General features: G+C 42.1%; 1 protein-coding gene across 1 annotated transcript in view; it reads right to left on the bottom strand.

Annotated features, from left to right (window-relative positions):
* GRIP1 (glutamate receptor interacting protein 1) overlaps positions 1-20410 on the bottom strand; it is a 703482-nt gene that overhangs the window by 86706 nt on the left and 596366 nt on the right. Inside the window, exons 10-13 of the mRNA XM_060164614.1 lie at positions 14930-15085; positions 14117-14269; positions 7457-7643; positions 6643-6788 (exon numbers count right to left, since the gene is read on the bottom strand). Coding sequence (XP_060020597.1) covers positions 6643-6788; positions 7457-7643; positions 14117-14269; positions 14930-15085 — 642 coding nt within the window. The remainder of the gene's footprint in view (positions 1-6642; positions 6789-7456; positions 7644-14116; positions 14270-14929; positions 15086-20410) is intronic.

Genomic DNA, 20410 nt, shown 5'->3' with positions numbered 1-20410 from the left:
GATCTTCCCTGACCAGGGCTCGAACCCGTGTCCCCTGCATTGGCAGGCGGATTCTTAACCACTGTGCCACCAGGGAAGCCCTTGCTTTACATTTTTAATGTAGGGAATCTTGACCAAGATTAACATTGTTAATGACACTGAAGGAGACATTATCACTTCCTGGAAAACAGTAATAGATCACTTTTGACTACATAAGATTTGAAATATTTATAATGAATAAATATCAACATATGAATCTCTTTGATCAAGCTGTGGCTTCATTTTAATCTTAAATGTCAACATGATTTATTTTCTATCTGGTAATTTTCCCCCCCATACAATTACTTGGTTGTTAAAGCCAAGGCACGTTTAATTTGGGGTTTCTTAAGGAAATAATAATGAAGAGGAAAAAGATCCAATATTTGGAGAAACATCAGGTTTAGAGTAAGTAAACAGAACATTTATTTTCTTAGACTCCCCTGTGATTATTTTGTGCTTCCCTGGTTTTGCTTTATCTTTGTTAATACTGTAATTAAAAACACATTTGGGTAAACAAAGTCCTCTTTCTTTCCAACTGGTCTGCTTTTTCTGCCCAAAGCATTCATTGTTGGCACAGTAAGATAACCACCACATCACAATTCATCAACCTGGACACCCTTGTGAGATTTGAAAAAATTAAGGAATTATAACGGGGGCAAATGTTAATGTTTAACTCCCACTCACACAGAGAAAAACACTGGGGATTCTAGTAATGATGGCAAACAACATTTGATAGGATTTTTCACGGAGGCTTCTTGCCAGGAGAAAGCTGTATTTTTTCCAACAAAGTAACTTCAGCATTAAAGTAGAAACTTTAAGCATTCATGATATTGTACACTGGTATTTAAAAGACAGTATTGAAAAAGGCAGAATGTAAACTGTGCATATGTTATGATTATAGCTTTATAAAATTATATGTATGGTAAAGGACTTTGGTAAAGAAATATAAAAAAAATAAACTTTTGTTTATTAGAATGATGGGGTTATAAGTAACTTCAGCATAAGAAAAATCCCTTCAACATTACTACAATTTGTTTGGACAGTGGTACCCATGTAAAAAGAGATAGATTTAGGCAAAAGTGTACTCACTGTCAAGCTTTTTAACCACTGTCTGTGTCACTTAGAATGTTTATGAAATAGAGATAGGTAATCTCTAAGATCCAATAGTTTGAGAATCAGTGTCTGGGTATAATATATTTCTGAGGAAGAATTGGAAATGAATGGTAGTTCATATCCAGACAATTAGGAGTGATACACATAAAATAAAAATGCATGTATAGCACAAGTAAATACTTAGTAGACACTGCTATGGAGAAGGTCAATCGTGCTGGCCATTCCACTACCGGGATGTAGTGAGTAGATGCTCCTCGAGATCCTACAGTGCACAGGAGAGACACCTCCCCTCAACAAACAATGTCAGTAGGGCAGAAGCTCAGAAATCCTGCTGTTTCACACTGGGAACCCTAATATCGTCTTGAAGAGGGAGTGTAATACGATATGGAAAAGACAGGTGCAAGTCAACAGACCCGGGATCTACCGTTCACTTTGCTGTATGACCTTGAGTTTCCCCACCTGAACCTCAGTTTTCCCATTCATAAATAAATGAAGGTATTGGATTATAACAGTCCTCCCGCCACGAATGTTCTACAATTATAATAAGTACATTCTGGGGCCATAGGACAGCCTTCTTTGAAAGGTATAGTCTCAGTGCCATCTGACTGATCCTTACGAGGTCTTTTACTGGCTTCTGCTTGGCCACAGCTGATGGGAAAGGGAAAATGCTACACCTAAGCTGGGCCACTTAGGTGCTTTTTCTTGGGAATTAGAAGTTAAAAATGGCTGGTCCTGGCTGGGCATGTTAGCAAGGATGGGGCGATCATGTACAGTCAGAAGTCACAGAAAACTTGTACAGGGACAAAGGGAGCAGATGTGAAGAAACAAGCAGCACCAAGAGACGAGGAACCTCAGAGAAGCAATGGGTATGAAATCAATTCGTGGTGCAGACTGAACTTCCTGATCCTAGTCTCTCAGGAGTGCCCATTGTACTTCATTCATTCATTCATTCATTCACCAAGTATTGGCTGAGGGCCTCCTGTATTCCAAGCACTATTCTGGGTGCTGGGGTACATTCTTGAACAAAAGGCACAAAGTCCCTGACATCATAGATTTTCCTACTGGAGAAGACAAGACAAGGAACAAATAAATATACCCCATAACATCATGGCATAAGAAGGGAGAAGAAGAGCTATAAATCTGGGCAAGGGGACAGACAGTGATAGATGTCGTGGAAGGCTTCTTGGAGCAATCTGAGCAAAGATCTGAATGAAGTGAGCAAACCACCCAGACATGCTGGGGAAGAGCTGCCCAGGCAGAGGGAACAGCAACTGCAGAGAGACTTTGATGGGAGTGTGCATGGCAGGAGCAGCTAGTTCATACTCCCTCCTCATTCCAAGTCCCGCCCTCCTCATTCCAAGTCCCGCCCTCCTCCTGAGAGACTTCACCACGTAGATCCTCCGCCCATCACTCTGCATCCCCCACTTCCAGACCTCTGGTTGAATACTTGCCTCCACTCCGCTTCACTTCGGCAGCTCACTACCCTGAGCCTTACTTGACCTCTGAAATCTTAAACTCTAATATGCCACTTTGACCTCAGTCTCCTGGCTGTTAGCCTTCTCATTCCCTTCCTCTCACTCCCCCCATTTTCCTTCCTGAAGACTCCTAATTCCTGAAGTGCTCCCTTTCCTTTTGGTCTCTCATGCTGATCCTTTATTGATTTCCGTCCCTCTCTAAGCTAGATTCTTTCACGCACAGGCAGTATGCGTAGTGCTTAGAGTGTGGCCTTTGGAGCCGCACTGTCTGTGTTGAAATCCCAGACCTACCATTAATGGGAATCTCCGTTTTCTGGGGACATAATAATAGTAACTTTCTCCATTGCTGTTTTAAGGACTAAATGAGCTAATGTACAGGCAGGGCTTAGAAAAGTAACATGCCATAGAGTAAGCATTTGATAAATATCATGATAATTTTGATGCTATTATCATAATCATTCCTCTGCTCTTCCTGCAACGATTTGAACCTCTATGACTTACGTGCTCCTTCTTTGAAACTTCTCTGGAAATCTCAGTCTCTGGATCAATCTAATCATCTACTGTCTTTGCTTTTATTCTTCGGCAGTTGAGGTCTCCTGACAAAAAACTACTTGACCATGCGGTTTGATGTTGCTATAGACTTAGAGCTTCTGGACTCTGCTTGGTCTACCAGCCAGCTTGAAAATCCCTTTACATGAGTCTGGCTGGTTATCTCATTCATTTCCCCATTAGCTATTCTAAACCTTCACCATTCTTTTCAACTCCCCAAGGTGCTGACCCTTTCACCCTTGCTTGACAGTTCTTACATGATCTTCCTAAACACAGCTAAAAATGTAATTACATTCTCACATCTTTCTCTTCAAACTCCTAGGGAGAGGTCTTCTAGTTTCTGTCTTAGACGAGTTATCTACCTATGTTCTAGATAACTTCCCTTCTCATCCCTTTGGAAACCCGTATCTACCAATTATCTCTTTTCTCTTTCATTTATTTCGGGCCCCAAACATGCTCAAATCTCTCCAGTCTTAATCAAACAAAATAACACCTCTCTGAATGTGGAATCCCCTTCTATCTGTTGTCCCATCTCCTTTCATCTACAGCTAAATGTCTTGACACTGCCAAATGTCCTCTGGGGCAAAACTGACCTTGGTTGAGAACCACCGATTAGAAGATAGGGTAGTACAGGACTTCCCTGGCGGCGCAGTGGTTAAGAATCTGCCTGCCAATGCAGGGGACACGGGTTGGAGCCCTGATCCGGGAAGATCCCACATGTCTCGGAGCAACTAAGCCCATGAGCCACAACTACTGAGCCTGCGCTCTAGAGCCCATGAGCCACAACTACTGAGCCCGCCCGCCTAGAGCCCATGCTCCGCAACAAGAGAAGCCACCACGATGAGAAGCCCGCGCACAGCAAAGAAGAGTAGCCCCCGCTTGCCGCAACTAGAGAAAGCCTGTGCGCAGCAACAAAGACCCAACGCAGCCAAAAATAAATAAATAAAATAAATAAATTTTTTAAAAAAGAAGATAGGACAGTATAAAACAGAGCACCGAGTATGTAACTAAATGTTGCAGAAGTTCTCAAAAGAGGAGCCCATGGTGGCCTCCAGTCCTTTTCATCTACTCCCTGCATTTTTCCTGCCAAACTGTCTTCCAAGACCCCTTGGCAGACAGACAACAAGCACAGCTTGTCTGTACTTCTCCACACTTTCTTCCCTCACCCCTCAGCCCCCTGCAATCTGACTTCTGTCCGCCAGTTGCTTGAAACTTCTCTACAATGTCTTTCTTCCTAATTGCTGAACCCAGTGGACATTTCCTTTCCTGCCTTTCTTACTTGAATTCTCCACAGCACTTTTATGCTATTGATGGCGACTTTTGCCTTGAAACTCTTGCTTTGGCTTCCAAAGAGTTTTGGTTCTCCTCCCACTTCTCCTATAGCATCTTCATCGTCTCCTTTACTAGCGTCCTTTCCCTTTAAATCTTAGTATTCCTCAGGCAAAGTCCCCTCCTCAGTCCCCTTCTTAACACTACTCTTTCCCTAGTGGTGTCCTTTATTCCATGACTTTAACCATCACCACCATGTTGGTCACTCCTCAGTCCTGCTCTCCAGCAGAGACCCCAATTCCAGGCTCCAGGAGGTAGCCTGCAGTCTCCTGGGCACTTCCTTCTGCATTCCAGTGGCAACACACTTTCAGCAAGTCTATTCTTATCTTTCAGCAGTTCTTTCTTGTGTCTAACTGGATACAAAGTCCTTGAAGATGTCGATCCTTTCTATTCTTTCTTTCAATGATCTGAACATAGCGCAGCACCTAGCCCTTAGTAACTGGTACTTGGGAAGAGTCTTTTGAGTAAGGAATGGATGTACTTGTCCTTTGTTCCCTAGTATCGACAGTGGATTTGCCTACTCATGTTTAAAACAGAACTCTTTTTGTTATCCCCAAATTTCTACACTTCAGGTCTTCTTCTCAGTTAAAGACACTGCTATCTGCTCAACCACTCACCTTCATAACTCAGGAGATCATTATGATCTCCCCTTTCTCTCATCTTCCATATCCGACCCATAAGCAAGTTATGTTAGATCTGCTTCAAGCCGCATCCTAAACTTCACTCTCTGTCACCATCTCTAGCACTACCGCCTTGTCCAAGCCACCAATCTTCTGCTACAATCTTCTGTTTTTTTCTAAGTTCGCTACTGTCCCCCCTACACTTCATAAGGATCTCTCCAAAACATCCATCAGGTTATCTCACTCCCCTCCATAACAGGCTCCATGACTTCGTTACACTTATAAAATTGTACCAAGGCACTGCACTGGCCTGTTCCAACCTCTCCCACACCTCCAAATCCAAACCTGACTCCTATCCCCAGCTCCCTTCTATGCTCCAGCAAGAGCCCTTTTTGCTGTTCCTCAAATCCACCAAGCTTATTACACTGGCTGCTCCCTCTGCCTGGAATGCTCTCCTCCAAGATTCTGACATGGCTGGCTCCTTCTCAACCTTTAAATCTCTGTTGAAATGTCTCTTCCTTAGAGAGTTATCCTATGGAAAAAAAAAAACCCTACAGTCATTCTCTAACCCCCATTCGGCTTTATTTTCCTCAGAGCACTATTACTGCCTAAATTTATATTTCCTAATTTTTAAATTAACTTTCTGTACTGCTATAATATAAGCTTCATGAAGACAGGGATTTTTTTTTTTTCCCCTCTCCTGTCCACTGTTGCATCTCCACTGTATAGAATAGTAACTGGCCCACAGTAAACATTCAGCAAATATTTGTTGGGATAATGTGATCCCTATGTCCAAAGGCATATCTTGATTGATTGGTAAAGGTTATTGGGTCTGTGAGATAGTGTTTCATTAAGAGAACACAACTTTCTTAAATGGGAACTAGCACAGACCTCTAAAACCTGTACACCTATTAGCTACTGACAAGGACTCCTTCCATGGCCAAACTTAAGTCACACAAATGCACTTGCTGACTGACGCTGAGTTCAATCTCTTTCCTATTGCAAGTCTTGATCGCTACTGAAATAGTCTTGAATAAAGTCTCCCTTGTCCTTTTTAACAAGTGTCTGGTGCGATTTCTCTTTAACGCTAGAGACCAAATATTCACCTACTGGGCTTGAATAAATCCACCCAATGAATTCTCATTGTTCCCCACAGAACTTTCATATTTTTTTCTGCAGTGGGAAGAGTCAAAGAGAGGCATTTCTTGCCCCTGTGACTGAAGAATATGGTTTCTCTAGCATATAGGGGAAAAGTCAGGAAGAATAAAGGCTACATGATTTTTTAAATCACTTTTATAGCAGCTATTACTTATTCATTTTGTCACATTTATTTTCAATTGTTCTTGTGGTGACATTTTAATGAATAATACAAAAGCAATGCTCAGTGCAAAATGACACCTTGAACCTCCGAAAAAAGAACACGTTCGTTACATAAAAACAATTTGTTGTTCCTCCCCCGTCCCCTGCCACATAACCCACATGATTCACATGCAGTCCACTCCTGACTACGCAGCTGACTGGAGATTATATGATCATACCTGCAACATCGAACTCAATTTCCAGTGTGACCTTGCTTGTGATTGAAGAGTCTCGGAGGAGCTGGCTGGCTTCCTCGAAAGTGCTGTCTTCAGTTGGAATTCCATTAATGGCCAGCACTCTGTCTCCAATCTGTAGCACCCCACATCTGAATTTAGAACCACACGTTACAGGTCACAGATGGAGTAAATAATTATCCACTTGAAGTTGCCAAGATCCTGGCAAATAGCATTTGGTCTCATTTATTTAATGTTGTGGGCATCCTATTAGGTCAACTGCAATATCCCACATTCCTTTTTTTTTTAATAAAAGTGTAGTTGATTTACAATATTGTGTTAGTTTCCGGTGTACAGCAAAGTGATTCGGTTATATGCAATGTCCTACATTCTTGCATTTCTTGGCTACAAATGTGAGCAAGGGAATCTTGAAGTATCCCAGAAAAGTAATTAATAATTCAGCACCATGGTATTGTTATAACCTGATCTGAACCAATATATAGTAATGATGAATGTGCATTCCCCCATGGCACAGAAATTATTATGAAGTCTGGACTTCAGAGATTTTTTTAATGGATTTTTTCCCCCTTTTTAATTAATTTAGCCTCTAGTCGCCAATGGACAAAAATCTGCTAAAGGCACTCATGCTCGCTATTCTGTCTCAAACCTGGTCAAGAACGTAAAATTTTATTGTCAGAACAGAGTTCATCACATCTTGCATTTCCTGCGTTGAGCACTGTTCCATGATTTATTAGCTAGTCAAAGATAGCCAGCGAGAAATGCAGGGCAGACAACGATGCCGTGAAAGAAAATGTCTCACCTCTCTGCCGGGCTGTCAGCTTCAATATAGGAAATCAGAGGTGGAGAGGAGAGGGTCTCTGTGGCAAACACACTGCCCTGCAGTTGAATCCCAAATCCTGTGACAGGATCTGCTGTGAGCACAACCTCTGTGGTTTCTGTGTGAACAACCTGCCCAGCCAAGCCCACCGTACTGGAGGCTAATGACACTAGAGGAACAAACACACATACAAGAAATGACTTTAGATTGGAACAGGCACCAGGAGTGCCAGCATTTCTGAAACAGATCATGTCTCCGGAGCAAAAGCTCATTGGCAATGGTGGGATGTGAGGTTTTGGTCTTTTAGCATAAAAAGTTTCACCAGAGCTGAACAGGATAGACGAATCTCCCAATATTTGTCACATCTAAGTCACAGCATCAGTGTAGCCCCCTCCTCAGGCCCACCCCTAATAGCAAGGACAGTTGTGGGAGCTGTAGGAAGAGGATGGTCTTGGGGTCAGGGTACCTGAGGTCTAGTCCTGGCTCGACCACTAAGCAACCAGTGGGTGACCTTGGGGTAAGTCATCTATCTCCTTCCTATCTAGGAAAATAGGGGTTGGGCTTAACTGGTCTAATGTGTTCCCCCCGCCTCCCACTTTAGCCATTTGCACCTAAGGTTCCAGCTTTTACAAACAACTTGACCTTCACTTTTGAAGAAACGACTGATCCAAGTCTGGCTCCTGGGGTGATGAGGATGTTCTGGTCATCAGCCTTAACGTGGCGTTGGGTTGCCACAATGGAGTCCTTTAAACCCTACATTCCTCCTACCCGCAAATTTGGTCTCTTCAGCTCTTGTTCTTTCCCACTGGCTCGCCAGCCTGTTTTGTCATCTCTTATTTCATTCATTTCTCTGATATTCATCCAAGCCCCCAGGCACACAGCTGTCTAGTTCCCATTCCCGACCCAGGTGGTGAAGAAGCATCCTCCAGGAATGCCTTCCTCTCAGCGCTGCTCACTGGCACCCATGCCTCCTTTGCTCTCCATGAGCAAGCTCTCTGCCTGTAGGGTCCTGCGTTTGACTGCCACTTCCTCCAATAAAGGTCTCTGGCCTCCTTCCTCCAACTGAAACCTGATGACACCATACACCTCAGGACACTCTCCAACCACAAGCTATTTCCCCTCACGCTCCCTGCCTGGGGCAAGGAGAGAGAAGGGTTTAGAATACTCCTTGCTGCCCGTATGCAGTGCTGTTTATCTCAAATCACTCCTATTTCAAGTTCCATATTCTGTATTCATTTCTGCTTGGTCTCATCTTCAAACCCATAGTTTTCTGTTTTTGTGAAGTCCCTCCATTTCCTCACTGACTTCAGGACTTGGCTGTGAACCTACCTCCTCTAACCCTTCGTTGTCCTCGGCACCTTTGACATCATGGCCGTAATCTCCTAACATGCTGGCTTGACGGTTCTTCATCTCTCTCAATGCCAGTTACTAGCAGTTCCATCCTCCTCCAGTCCTCTGCCAGCAGAGCCCTATGCTGGACCCCATCTTCCTTCAAAGTGGATAGAGCTCCAGGATCTCAATATCTGAATCCTCCTTATTGATCACACGTCCTTATGAGCCATCTTCCCGAGTCCCTACGATCTGACTTTCTCCTCTTTATGACGTCTAGTCCCATTTTCTCTCACTTGTCTCCTAGTCTAATGGCTTTCAAACAATATTTTTAGCAACGGATATTTCCCCCCCTTCATATGAAAGCACGTAAGAGATGCCCTTGTATTCCAGATAAGAACACAGCTACTGCAGGTAGTGAGGTAGGAGCAGAACACTCCAGAAGCTTCTGCCTCCCTCACGTGAGAATCTGGTTTGCAAGCCATCATCTTTCCTCGTTGCCTTTTCTAACATCATTTTCCTCCACACTCCACCTGGACCTCCGGTGACTATTTCAATGATGCCTCTGCTAGTATTCTTACACCTCATGTGATTTTGTCTACTCTCATACACCGTACTCTTTGGTAATAGCCAGACACTCCACTGCTGTTACTGAGTTGCTGAAGTGTCCTACAGAAAGTCATGACGAATTCACATTATTCTCTATGGGGCCCTGGAATCTTCTGTGGTGTAATATTTTGTCACCTTATTTGATTCCTCATGGGATTTTTCACAAATATTTCTACTCTTTTAAGGGTCAAACTTTACTTCCTTTCCTACAAGACTGAAAAGATCCAGCCATTTGACAAGAATTCCTTAAACAACATGCTTGTCAACCTCAGCTTCTCAGTATCATCATTTGCTCTCCCCCTCCACCCCCATTTCAGGAGGATGTACAAGGCTAATTCTTCCTTTCATTATTTTTGATACTATCCCTCCCTTTCCACTCCCTCTGTGATTTTGTGCCACAAAAACTTCTCTCTTGACATTTTTCCTAACTTTCCTACTCACTCCCCTAGCTTTCTGACCTTTCTCTATAGATTTGTACTGATTCCCAAACTGCTTAAAATTGACTTGTCCCTTCACTCTTTACTGTAACTACTCTCGTGAGGATGACTTCCTGATTGCCAAAATCAATGGCCTCGTCCTCTCTAACCACTCTGCAGCAACTGGCTTTGGGAACTATCCCTTTCTTCCTGAAGTGCCTCTCTTACTTTTGATGAAGCTTTGTTCTTAGTTTCTTACTTTTCCAGCCCTTACCACTTCCTTTGCCTTCTGCACTCCAAACATAGAGCTGACCACGGTTCTGTCCTAAGTGTTTTCTACTCTCATTCTTTCCCCCATTCACTTCCAGCGCACCTGTAATATGACCTCTCATGTATCTTCTCGTGTCTCCCTCTCTAGACTCTCTCAAGCTCCAGTGATGCATTTCCTTGATGTCCCATCCACAAGGATGTCTCATTGACTCCTCAAACTCAACATCTTCAAATTGAGTTAATCATCTTCTCTTTCTCTTTGCCACCACTATTTCTATGAATGGGACCATCATGTTGATGGTCCTTCAGGCTTGAAATCTCAAAGTAAGCTTTGACTCACAACAACTCATTGTCTTAAATCCAATCAGTTGCTAAGTTCTCCCAGGATGATGACTAAAATATATCTTGTATAAATCCTCTTTTCCCTTCTTATCGCCAATGCGTTAATTCAGGCTCTCATTACTTTCAGTACATTCAATTCATATTCCAATTATTCTAATATACCTGTTTCTGGGTCCCCTCATGTCCAGTGCTTTCCGCATATTATTGCCAGATTAACTTTGTTTAAGATGAGGCCCCAACTTCTCTACTCTCCTAGAGTAGAGCCTCATCACTGCTAGTAGAGATTACTATATAGGCTTCCAACCAGTGTCCTTGCCCCTTATCTTTTGCTAACAGCTCCAAATTGCTCCCAAGGGGCTTTTCTACTATGCAAAGGTCACCCCCCAGTTTAGAATCTTTTAATGGCTCCCGATTTCCTAGAGAACAGAATCTCTAATTCTAGCAGACTACGCAGGATCCTTCATAAGTTCATTTTCTCCTGCCCATCCAGTCTCATGTTCCCTTATGCTCTGTTCCTGAGTCTTTCCTACAAGACTGAAAAGATCCAGTCATTTGAAAAGAATTCCTTAAACAACATTCTTCTCAACCTCAGCTTCTCAGTATCATCATTTGCTCTCCCCCTCCACCCCCATTTCACCTGCTGCAACTAAGGAACCCATGTGCTGCAACCAAGAAGCCCACCTGCTGCAACTAAGATCCAGTGCAACCAAATAAATAAATATCAAAAAAAAAAAACAAGGGAAGGGGGCTTCCCTGGTGGCGCAGTGGTTGAGAGTCCGCCTGCCGATGCAGGGGACGCGGGTTTGTGCTCCGGTCCGGGAAGATCCCACATGCCACGGAGCGGCTGGGCCCGTGAGCCATGGCCGCGGAGCCTGCGCATCTGGAGCCTGTGCTCCGCAACGGGAGAGGCCACAACAGTGAGGGGCCCGTGTATCGTAAAAAGAACAAAAAAACAAGGGAAGGGCTAAAGTGGCAGAGGGCACGGCACATACAGAGGTGCAGAGGCATGAGAGCAAGCCTGGAGAACATGACTCAGGAGCAACTAAGCCCGTGCGCCACAATTACTGAGACTGAGCTCTAAAGCCCGCGAGCCACAACTACTGAGCCCACGTGCCACAACTACTGAAGCCCGTGTGCCTAGAGCCCATGCTCCACAACAGAGAGAAGCCATCGCAATGAGAAGCCCACACACCGCAACGAAGAGTAGCCCCTGCTTGCTGCAACTAGAGAAAGCCTGTGTGCAGCAACAAAGACCCAACACAGCCAAAAAAAAAAAAAAACCCCAAAACCAAAAAACTTTAAAATGTGTAAACATCACCTGAGATAGCCAAATAGATTATCATTTATTTGTAGTCACTAATATCCTTAATCAAGACAGCAGTCTTACCTCACACAAACAAATGTTTGGCCATTAAAGCAGAAGTATGAACATGAATGCATCTGTTTTAATTGCTCTTCCCTGCTGAGGGCTGTTAGCCTGTTTTCTCTCAGTAAGCAGTGTTGCACAAGAAGGCATTTTATGTAAAAAATCTCATATAAAAATATCCACCACAAATCCTGAGGCATTAAATGGAAGACTCAACCTATGTATTATGTCAAAGTGGAACCATGTGAAAAACGCCTAAGTTTGAAAGCAGTGTTAACATCTCAGATATAGGCATCATAATAGCAAACACTAGTGCTTACTTCAATAGTGCTTACTATTTAATAAGTATTGTTCTAGCATATATATATTATATATAGAGAGTATATTTATAATTATAGTTCTTATTTCATTGGGTAATTGTGAAGATTATATGAGAATATATCATCGTTCATACATATATATGAACATATCATATATATATATATATGAATATATAGTCTAGAATGTATTTCTTGTCCTGCATGTTCCTTTCAGTGATGAGAATATATACATACATACACACACACACACACACACACACACACATATTTTCATATAATCTTCACAATTACCCAATAAGGTAAATACTATAATTAGCCCCACTTTGTAGCTAAGAAGGCCAAGGTACAGAGAGCTTAGAAAATCTGCTCAAGGTCCTAGAGCTAGAAATTAATGACACTGGGATGAGAACCCACACAACCTGGTTCCAGAGGCTATGCTCATAACCAGTTCACTCCGTTGCCTTCAACTCATTTCTTCCATGAGTAAATAATTTGCTCTCTCGAGTCAGCTAAGAAACATATGAGGCTCTAGGAGTTCCTTGTTCTCAGTCTTCCTTCTATTTACCTATACTAAAGATGACAAATCTTCTATTTGAAGGGATATGCACGTCAATATCATGAATACACCACAGTGGAGGTTTGCGATGGTTTTCCTTGTAAGGAAACCTCAGGTTCTTATAACATGAAGAGACCATGTCCCAGTATGGGTGATGGCTGGTCTCCTACACTGATGGTGGCATTGGTAGGCCTGGCCACAGACCCACCTCTGAAGACGAATCTCTGGCAAACCAGCTGAAGAGCCAATAGATCCAACCACCCTTCCTCACAAGAACATTTTCTCTTTAACACCAGTCTTGAAGTACGTGGGTTTGGTTTTGTTTAGGTAACTTAAGAGTGGTCCTTTCTTTATCCCCATGGTAAGCACAGGAAGAGATCCCATCTTCTTTGAGCTTCTTTACAGGAATCATAATCGTGGCCACCAAAAACAACAAGAAATACTCACACCTCTCTAGACTATGATTAGATCTGGTTGGAGAGATGGGTGTTCTCTTCCTTTAAAACTTATGTGATTATGATGAGAGATTATATTCTGCCCTCCCATCACCACAAAAGAAAAATTTAGGAGTGATGTGTTTCTTCCCTAAGGCATTCAACCACCCTTTTCTTGTTTACACGTACAACCAGCTATCCAGAAACAAGCAGCCAACCACATTTTCCTAGTCTTGCCTAATCTATAATGTGCTTGGCTGTCCCAGAAGGTCATATTTCTAAGAATCACGGTCGAAATTCCTGGACCTTAGGATGCTTCTTGTAAAGACGAGCATCCTTCAATCTTCCTGACGCTGGAGTGAGTAACAGATATATGTTAGGGCAGAGATTTTCAGTGGGGCACGTTCCTGGGGAAAGTATTAGAATCTTGGGGAGTGAAATACAGTTTGAAAAGGCACATTCAAGGGGAATGAGATATAGTTTGAAAACGGTGTTTAAACCTATCATTGCCTTTCTTGCAGGGGGAGGTTCATGAAATATAATTTAGTATGAAATTTATAATAATATTAAACAACTGCATGGAACTCTTATATTTATCAAAAGGGGGACCTAGTTTTCAAAGAATTGCTTTAGAGTGAATAAGAAACTAAGAACAAAGATTTCATGTCCAAAACCACCCAGAATATAAGGAAGGAGTCTTAAAGAAAAAAAATCACATCTTTGGTTATTTTATCAGATCAAAAGAGCAAGAAAAAGATCTCAAAAAAAAAAGTTGTAGGCAAAGGTAGAATGAACTAACAAATTCAGTCTGAAACCGTATTTGGTGCAATCATTACCTTGTCGATAAGAGAGATCATTTCAACGGTCTTTGGCGCACGGCTGCGAGCTGCTTAGCGTCTACCTGTGAAACACTCTTCCCGCAGGTTTCCTTATATCCAAGACTCCAACAGACCCACCCGTTTCCTCCAGGCCAAAAGTCACTGGCTAACATTTCACTTACGTGAGCTTTTGAAGTCTTTCTTTTTCAACCTCCTCCTCATCATGGTTCCACGTGGGCTAGTGGAGTAGAGGCTTCGAGGCAAAGTCCCCATGTTCAGGGAACTCAGGCTGTATGCACTCGTGGAGGTAGGAGAGAAGGATGAAGACAAAGCTGCTGTAAAAGAGTGAGGACTTGGCACAGAGCATTCTCAGGTGGGGTGTGAGCCTGCCACACCTGCCAACCAGCAACAATATAGAAAGACACACAAGAGGCACAGCAATGGCTAGTAGGTACCCCAACCAATAAGAGACCAGATCTCAGGAGCCATGGAGACAGCGCTTTAGAATCTGAGTTACAAGGGCCCGGAAGTGCCTGAGGAGCAGCGCTGATCTTCATAAGTATAATGCAACACGGAGAGGCTCTATGAATTTTGCTTTAGACAAAAAAGTAAACATTAAAACAAGTTTCTCCATAAACAACAACTCAATGCATCAAATACATAACCTCATTTTCATAGATATTTTCTGACATGAATTTCACAAGTGGTTCCATATACACAAATAAGGTCTGAGAATACTGTACTGTATATACTATTCTGCATTGGTATTTCCTGGCCACACATAAAGCATTCGGAACCTTTACGTCCTTTCCTAACAGCAAATGCTTTCTGATGGAAAAGAAGGACTTAAGAGGTGACAGAAATGATAAGTTGCTACTACATAAAGAAAAGCACACCACACCCATGAAACCAAAAATGGTATGAATCAGATGAGGAAGGGGTGAGGAGAATATAATTTAAGTAAAAGACCAGGAGGCGAAAGCCTGGAACATTACGAGGGCTGTTTGGAGGAGGTGCTTTCGTGAATGTCAGGGCTGGCGCTCTGCAATGGTCTGGGTGGTACGTATTATAATGATGGTAGGTGTGAAGACTGCAGTGGTCGCTGGCCCAGGAATCCCAGGGAGGTTGCCTGTCGCTCCTCTGAATTTTCACTGCCCATATGAAGTGATGATGAGAAATAAAAACAAAGAACCAAAAAAAAAAAAAAGAGGAAAAAGTAACTTGAATTGCACAAATAAAAAGTGTAACAAAAAAATGAAAGCTGCTTGCAAAAAAAAAAAATATTGACTTTGCCCTTTTCTTAGTGGTCAGCAAAACTGATGATTAACATCAGGGATGGTAACTTTTCATCTTCGCAAGAATAATGCATGTCTTTCCCCAGCCCGTTTTTTCTCCTTTTAAGATGACTATTGAATCCATTTCTAATCTCCCCCTGTGCTTCACAGCAGAGATTAAAAACATTTTCTTTTAACTTAAAAGTCAACCCCACAAAGATCTATGGCACAAGATTAGTGATTAAAGATTTGCAAATCTTGGCCAGTTAGTAGCACTTGTTTTCAGAAAAAGGAAAGAAGGAACAATAAATCACACTGGCTCCTGATTCAAGGGGTTTACTAGTCACACATCACAATTTACTGCTCTGACATTTAAATTACACTACTATTCATCACTTGAACTTGATTTTTCTCAACAATAAACCACTCTAATCATCTATCATTATCAGTATCTTATTTATACTCTAATCAGAAGATAAAAGTCTCAATATATTTTATAATTTTGGGGGTATTTTTAAAAGATGTACTTACATTTGAAAGAGATATTTAATTATTAAAGTATTTCAAATACTTTATATTTCCTTAAGATGCCATGAAATTTTAATAAAGTCAATTTCAAAATTCTGGTGTCCCCCTTTATTTTCAAAAAATTGTATATCATATTTCCATTCTAATTTCAATATTGTTTAGATTTGATTTTCTACCCAGTGTTCTGAAATACAAGCACTTTTATGTTACTATATTGACATGAAAATTTTCATTTAAGTATCTTAAAAAATGAAAAATAAAATATGAACTTTTATCTCCTACTGTTATGATTCTAAGGTTAGATGCCTTACATGTGAATGACTTTGCAGTATCTATTCATGTAGTGAGGTCAAACACTCTGTAAGTATTTAAAGGAGGGTTATTTACATAAGAGTTTAGATTATACCATCCGTGATATCAGCCTCACTGGCCACTTCACAGCCTTTCTGGAATGAGACAGTACATGGAACAAAAGCACTAGTGTGGACAGATCACCATGGGCTGAGGCCAAGCTGAGTGTCTGTTCCGGCTCCAGCCCATCTTCTGTGTATGACCCTGGCCAGTTACTCAACCTCTCTAGGCCTCAGTTTCCTCATATGTCAAGTGGAGATCATGAAAGCATCTATTGCACAGGCCAACTGTGAGAACTAGGTACCTAAGGTGCTTAGCACGATGCTCGTACTCAGAATAAAATCCAATGACCCTTTATTAATAGCATTGATTCTGTCTACTTTCTATCTACTTGCCAATGAATCATTTTTAAAGGAAATAGATGTATCTATCACTCAACAAATTTCACTCATGGGGCACTTAAGTTTAGAGAATATTTCAGGAATCTGCAGCACACTTTTCTGGCCACCATAATTTTGTAACCCTAAACCATCTGGCCCTTTCCTTCTATCCACTGCTGTTTCTAGTTTGGGTTCCATCTCCCTCTCCACTATTCTACTTTCAAGCCACCATCTCCTTCACCTAGATCACTTCCTCATCTTCAGACTTGGCTCCCTGGTTCATCTCTGTATCCACAATACGGAATGATCTTTCAAATATATAAGTTAGATCATGTGACTCCCATTTAAGGTACTTCAATGGGTTACAATTACAAACAGAATGAAAAGTGAGTCCTGGGCTTCCCTGGTGGCGCAGTGGTTGAGAGTCCGCCTGCCGATGCAGGGGACACGGGTTCGTGCCCCGGTCCGGGAAGATCCCACATGCCGTGGAGCGGCTGGGCCCGTGAGCCGTGGCCGCTGAGCCTGCGCATCCAGAGCCTGTGCTCCACAACGGAAGAGGCCACACAGTGAGAGGCCCGCGTACCGCAAAAAAAAAAAAAAAAAAAAAAAAAAAAAAAGTGAGTCCTACTTATCTCTCCAGCTTCATCCCCTAGCACTTTCCTCATCACTGCCTGTTTCAGCCATGTTGGTCTTTTGTCTTGTCTTAGAACAAGCCAGGCTGCTTCCTGCCTCAGGGCATTTGCACTTCCTATTCTTCCTACCTCTAATATTCTTCTCCCCCTTGTTTTCATGGCTGGCTTCTTACTATCATTCAGGTCTCAGCTCAGGTACCACCACCTCAGAGTTGTTCTGACCTCCTTGGAGGTAGTAGCTGCCCTCTCCCACCCATGCTATCCCACTGGTGCTTTATGTTCTTCATACCACTTATTACTGTCTGAAATGGCTTTATTTATTTAATATACTTTTAATGTTTCTCCCTCTATACTGGAATGTAAATTCCATTAGACTAGGAATCACTTTGCTTGTCTCGCTCACTAGAGGTATCATGGCAACTAGAACAGTGTCTGGTATATAATGACTGATGAATGAGTGAATGAATGAGTGAATGGATGCATGCATGAATGAACAGGAATATCGGCCAGAGGGTCCACGTCCACACTGTCCACACTGCAGCAGTAGTTTCCTTGGGATAAAGAGCACTGCCCAGGAAGTCCCTGACGGATTCTCTTTAACCATCCGCATTCTACTTTAGGGTGTACCAGAAGACTTTTTAGCAAGATGCAGTCATTGCTGGGTCTGGCTCATCTACCCACAGCCATTCTATTGAGCTCTGTAAAATACTGTCAAATGAGGTACAGTGAGTGAACTTCAGAATTCTACACTCACTTTTCGACCCAGTTCTTTATGGAGTGCTTTGAAAATTACTGGGCATTTTTGATTACTGTCAAGTCCAATTGATAACACAATAAGAAAGCTATTGAGCACCTACTGTATGCCTGGCACTGTGCCATTTGTGGCAGGCAGGTTAAATGTAGGTCATAACATTTACTTTGACTTTGAACTACTACTGGGGACTAAATATTCATACACATCAAATAATTGAGACAAAAATTATATTCGATAATGCAAAAAACTGCATGCCGTGGATAATGAATGCAAAAGGCGTTCAACAAACAACGTAGGCCAGAGAAGACAGCTATAGCCTATTTTGAACGTGCACTGTAAATCTCTTCTGTTTTATGGTGGTGTACTTAATACTCATATGTTAGGCAAGTATTTTAGTTTAAAAATTAGATGGTACTTTTTTTTTTTTTTTTTTTTTTTGGTGGTACGCGGGCCTCTCACCGTCGTGGCCTCTCCCGTTGCAGAGCACAGGCTCCAGACGCGCAGGCTCAGCGGCCATGGCTCACAGGCCCAGCCGCTCCGCGGCACGTGGGATCTTCCCGGACCGGGGCACGAACCCGTGTCCCCTGCATCGGCAGGCAGACTCTCAACCACTGCGCCACCAGGGAAGCCCTAGATGGTACATTTTTGGCATGCTCTTTCATTTTGCAAAAAACATTCATTTATATTCTCCCATTTAATGGTCCCCATAATAACAGTCGGCCTTCACTGAGTACTTGCTATATACCAGGCACTGTGCTAAGTGCTTTTACATGGATTATCTCAGGTAATACTCACGGTATACCTATGAGGTAGGTATTATTATAATACCCATTTTACAGATGAAGAAACTGAGGTATAGAAAAGTTGGGTAACTTGCTAAGTTCCCAAGTGGTGGAGCCAGAATTAAAGTGCTGAAAGTCTGACTCTGAGTTGCTGCCCTCAGCCACCGTACTCCACTGCCTCTTCCTATGTGTGTTCCTAAGTCCTTTGTTACAGATAAACAGCAAGGAAAATATAATGTTTTTCCTATCATTCCATGGTGACATCGCTGTTGAAATCTTGAGGTATCTGATATGGAAGGTACTTCTGTTTGTTCTCTTCTCTAACTGTACCCTCTTGTCCTGTCCAGGAGTCCAAGGGTGTAGGCAACAGCTACTCTGGTGGTTGCTCCTGGGGCTCAGAAATGGAAGTCCTCCTGGTACTGAATGTATAGAACCTCATGACTCTGCTCACATTTTCTTTTCCAAACTCTTTTACAAAGTTTCCTCCAGTCATGACTATGTCTCCCAAAGACCCTCAGTGGGAACAATTTCTGAGCTCTTTAAAAACTCATTCTTGTTGGCTTTTTGAATGTTGCTACTTCCCAGCAAAAGGCACAGTTAATCTATTCCTGGTTGATGTGCTCATTTCTATATTTCCCTGAATGCTATATTTTCCTGAATGCTTTGTTGCTAAGCAAAATCTGGGAAATGTTATATCTCCATCCACCTATGGGATGAGAGACATGCTGTTTAGGGATCAGAGATTTTGAAAACATAACCAGAATTTTCTTGTAGTAAAAGGGTAAAACTATGCAAAACAACATCACTACATACCAAAACAGAAGTTTGAGAATTATAAACACAATCACATTTTTGAGGATTAACGGGGATTTAATTATGTTTAAGAGCCAATATTTATTTCTTCTTGGAAATACAAGTCTGATTTTAATGTAAAATGTAGGGAGATGTCTGTATGTTAGATAAAGAAGATGGTGAACAATTTTCCACAAAAGTGGATGACAGGGTCAAAAACAGAAGCTAGAATTACTAAAATGACCAGCCCTTTACCCCCCTGCAAAATCACAAATGATGTCAGGTTTTCCACAGTGAAGAAAAGAAAAATTAATTTTTGGTCTCCATCCATTTTAGTATATAAATTCATCTTCTCGGACTGTCTTGGCAGGTAAAAATATTTAATATTTCATGAGTGGAAACGATTTGAACTATTTATGATTTGTATACAGGGCAAATAAAAGGTGGGAAAAACGAGGTTGCTGAAGACAATGACATTTTTATAGGGTCTGTTCACTTTCCTGATTCACTGATACCAGAATTTACCAAGTGAAATCTCATGCTGAAAAAGCACTGGGCAGTGTGCACTATTGTGCCCACTGTGCTCCAAATCCAGTGGCGACTTCAGATTAATTTAGAAGAAACCTAATGCTTTTAGAAATCTCCCTTCTCAGCCAGTGAGCGGGAAAGGCCCACATGGCCCCTTGACGGGAAGGGAACGTTCCCATGAACTGCACCCCCTTATCATTTCCATTCAAATGAGGCAGCATTTCATAAACTGCCTCGGCTGCCTCATGTCTCCAACTCCAATGTGTAAAATTAAAATCTGATAAAGGGAATGCTGTACTGGAGATTTTCATTAGCTCCAGGGCTGTCTAAGCTCCATTTAATTAAAAAAGGTTGTATCCAGCGGACTCATTCAGTATGAAAATTATCTGGTACCTCTTTTTTTTCTAAACTGTGGAAAAGTGCAGTGTGTTTTAGAAGGTTGGTGACATAGGATA

Source organism: Lagenorhynchus albirostris, chromosome 11, assembly GCF_949774975.1.
Source record: "Lagenorhynchus albirostris chromosome 11, mLagAlb1.1, whole genome shotgun sequence".
Taxonomy (NCBI): domain Eukaryota; kingdom Metazoa; phylum Chordata; class Mammalia; order Artiodactyla; family Delphinidae; genus Lagenorhynchus; species Lagenorhynchus albirostris.
The sequence above is the reverse complement of the archived record's forward strand: the minus strand, read 5'-3'. Positions and strand labels throughout refer to the sequence as shown.